We start from the raw sequence: 3,281 nt of genomic DNA on the forward strand, positions 1-3,281 counted from the left end.
TCATAACCATAACTCTGTAGCCCCCGGGCAAAAGTAATGAACATATGTGCTGGGCATGAAATGGAACTGTTGTGCCATCTCTCTTAAACCTCTTTCACATTGCTGCATGTCTAGGTTAATGTTTCCTCAAACAATGCTAAGAGGTGACAATGATTAGCAAGTAAGAATAAGGTCTTGACAACAGTGTAATCTAGCGTACCTGCTAGATTGTGCCATTAACAAAAAAGGTGAAAAGCTAACTGCATTTGTTCAGCATGTGGCAAACAAACTACTTCACCATGAGCATAAATGATGGCACTGAAACATTCAGCCTGTCTAAAAAGCTTTTCAGTAAGACCTGCATTCGTGAGAGCATAAATGTAAATGTGGTCCATTGAGGCTACTGTGAGTCTGAAGACAATAATTTAAAACCATAAGCAGACACTTATAAAGGACATTCTCAGTCTGGAGGCAAGTATTGTAATGATGAAATAATAGAAAACCAGTTGCTCAGAGCTAAATCAACTATTATCTGAGTGCATTGTGAGGATTATCATTTTCAGTTATAATTTTTGTCAGACATCTATAATAAACAGCAGCAGTAATGGAGGAAGTTCTTGTTTGTATATTTTTGTTTCCTTATTATTATACCGCCTGTGAGGCCTCACGTTCCTTACAGCAGAAGAAGCACACAAATAACATTTTCTTTGGAGAAGCAAGGAGATGTAGCTGGACTTTGAGGGAAGGATACTTGAGTGATGATGCATATATGGTACATGGTTGTTTTTGGAGGTACAAAGTCTGGAACTCTTGTGGTTAGGTTGTTTCTTCTTCCTCCTGTAGTTTCTACAGTTTGGCTATTATTGTGGGATGTTTGGGAATTTTGAATAAGAGTCGCAAAGACGAAAGCTAATTGCATGCAGACTCGGATCAATATTTGGATATGGATCTTATGGAGGGCTGGTCTGTTCTTGAGGTCTCTGAGTGAAATTGTTAATCTCATATCAATAGCAGAAGTTCTGACACTTCTTGATCATCTTTAGTGCATTGCTTTACAGTTTCAAAAACTTCTATAGTCTGAGGCGGCCGTCTCACTGGTCATTAGCATAATCCCAGTTGATTACACATCTGTGAGCATTTTTTTGATATTGACATAGTTTGTGTTGGCTAGAGTGCAATTGCCTTTTTTGAGGTCCTCCTCCTGAAAATCCTCGTTGCTGTTGTTCACCCCTTCCTGGATTTCCATATATTCAGACTTGCTGATGGTGGAACCACTTCGACTTCTTTTTAGCTCTTCTTGGGAATCAGCTTTGGGGACGTTAACCTGGAGATACTGGGCCTGCTCCTCGCCCTCTGTCTCACGATGGTAGAAATAATTGAAATTTGAGACAATGACAGGAACAGGCAAGGCAATGGTCAGCACACCAGCAATGGCACAAAGAGAACCAACAATCTTCCCACCGATAGTGGTCGGTACCATGTCTCCATAGCCAACTGTCGTCATGGTAACCACAGCCCACCAGAAGGCATCAGGGATGCTGTAGAACTGGGATTCGGGTTCGTCTGCCTCAGCAAAGTAGACAGCGCTGGAGAAGAGGATGACTCCAATGAAAAGAAAGAAGATGAGCAAGCCAAGCTCCCTCATACTGGCCTTCAGGGTCTGGCCCAGAATCTGGAGTCCCTTGGAGTGGCGAGAGAGCTTGAAGATTCTGAAGACCCTCACCAGCCTGATGACTCGCAAGATGGCTAAAGACATGGCCTGCTGCCCTTGCTGACCATCCTCTGCTTTTTCTGCCAGTTCTGTTCCTAGTGTGATGAAATAGGGGATGATGGCCACCACATCGATCATATTCATTATATTCACAAAGAAGCTGGCTTTGCTGGGACAGGCGAAGAAACGAACCAGGAACTCAAAGGTGAACCAGATTATGCAGAGCGTCTCCAGGATGAAGAAAGGGTCGGTGAAATAGGTGGATGAGTAGTTGGTGGTGGAATTGGTATTGTAATTGGGGGCTTTATGCATTTCCTCCTCATCACTACGGAAGATGGGCAAAGTTTCTAAGCAGAAGCTGACTATAGATATAAGAATCACCATGACAGATATAATGGCTATAATCCTTGCTGGTCCTGAACTTTCTGGATACTCGAACAGAAGCCACACCTGCTTCTGGAACTCATTATCAGGTAAAGGTCTCTCCTCTTCTTTGATGAAACCTTCGTCCTCTCGAAACATCTCAATAGCCTCCTCTCCAAGCTCATAAAACCGAATTTCCTCTGAGAATATATCCAGAGTCACATTTACGGGGCGCCGTAGCCTTCCTCCAGACTGGTAGTAGTAGAGGATGGCGTCAAAGCTCGGCCGGTTTCTGTCAAAGAAGTACTCATTCCTTAAAGGGTCAAAATATTTCATGCGCTTTTTGGGGTCCCCGAGCAAAGTCTCTGGAAACTGCGAGAGGGTCTTGAGCTGTGTCTCAAAGCGGAGGCCCGAAATGTTAATGACCACTCTCTCACAGCACTCCTGTTCTGCCTCGGCGTCATAGTCCTGAGGGTGGCCCGGGTGTGCTGCCGCCTCGTCTGAGGGGTCGCCCGTGGCCACTGTCATTATGCAGGAGGGTGAGGCCTGCACTTTTCACCTGAGCCAGGCACCACAGGGTGGGGAAATGGAGGGAGGGAGTCTGAGAGGGAGGGGGCTCAACGCTGTACAGAGCTGAGGGCCACAGCGTGCCACTGCAGGATTCACTGAAATACAGCAAGCAGAGAGACATTGAAAACCTACCCTGTACAGTGCAATAGTTATTTCAAATTAAGGAAATCTGCAAGGAACATAAAATGTACTCTCTGATCAGATTTTAAAGAACTTAAACCTACATTGTACAGTGAAAATGTTATTTAAAATTAAGGGAATCTGCGAGGAACATAAAATGTTGTACTCTCTGATCAGATTTTAAAGAACTTATGACTTATGACTGATGCTGAATCAGTATTCATCTTACATTCAAACTGATTATTCCTGTCTTTAATTACATATGTGAAATAAGGAACTGCAACAAAGGCATCCACTCCTCTGAAAGGATGTGAAAGCTTACTATGTTAATAGGGGTGTAACAGTGCATCATGTCTTCGCAATGAAAACTGTGATAGGTGTAAGGTTGAGATGTGACAGTCCATACTGGAGTGTGAACATTTGATTAATTATGCTTCCTAATGTAATTGTATTGTTTGAGGAAAGTTTGAACAGGAAAGTTTGCAAACAATCTGCACCAATCAACAGCTCATTCCAGCACTCGTCCTACCTCCCACCT

General features: G+C 43.6%; 1 protein-coding gene across 1 annotated transcript; it reads right to left on the reverse strand.

The window, feature by feature from the left end:
* Window positions 1-807: 807 nt before the first annotated feature.
* On the reverse strand, window positions 808-3,050 carry LOC118807563 (potassium voltage-gated channel subfamily A member 2). Its single transcript, XM_036569598.1, has one exon. It carries the CDS (start codon window positions 2,579-2,581, stop codon window positions 1,100-1,102), a length of 1,482 nt encoding a protein of 493 aa, XP_036425491.1. The 5' UTR covers window positions 2,582-3,050; the 3' UTR covers window positions 808-1,099.
* Between the last annotated feature and the right edge of the window lie 231 nt (window positions 3,051-3,281).

The sequence above is a fragment of the Colossoma macropomum genome, unplaced genomic scaffold (genome assembly GCF_904425465.1).
Source record: "Colossoma macropomum unplaced genomic scaffold, Colossoma_macropomum, whole genome shotgun sequence".
Classification (NCBI taxonomy): Eukaryota; Metazoa; Chordata; class Actinopteri; order Characiformes; family Serrasalmidae; genus Colossoma; species Colossoma macropomum.

What these genes read in the sequence shown, in the direction of transcription:
- LOC118807563 (XM_036569598.1), bottom strand. Translation starts at nt 2,581, where the DNA reads ATGACAGTGGCCACGGGCGACCCCTCAGACGAGGCGGCAGCACACCCG.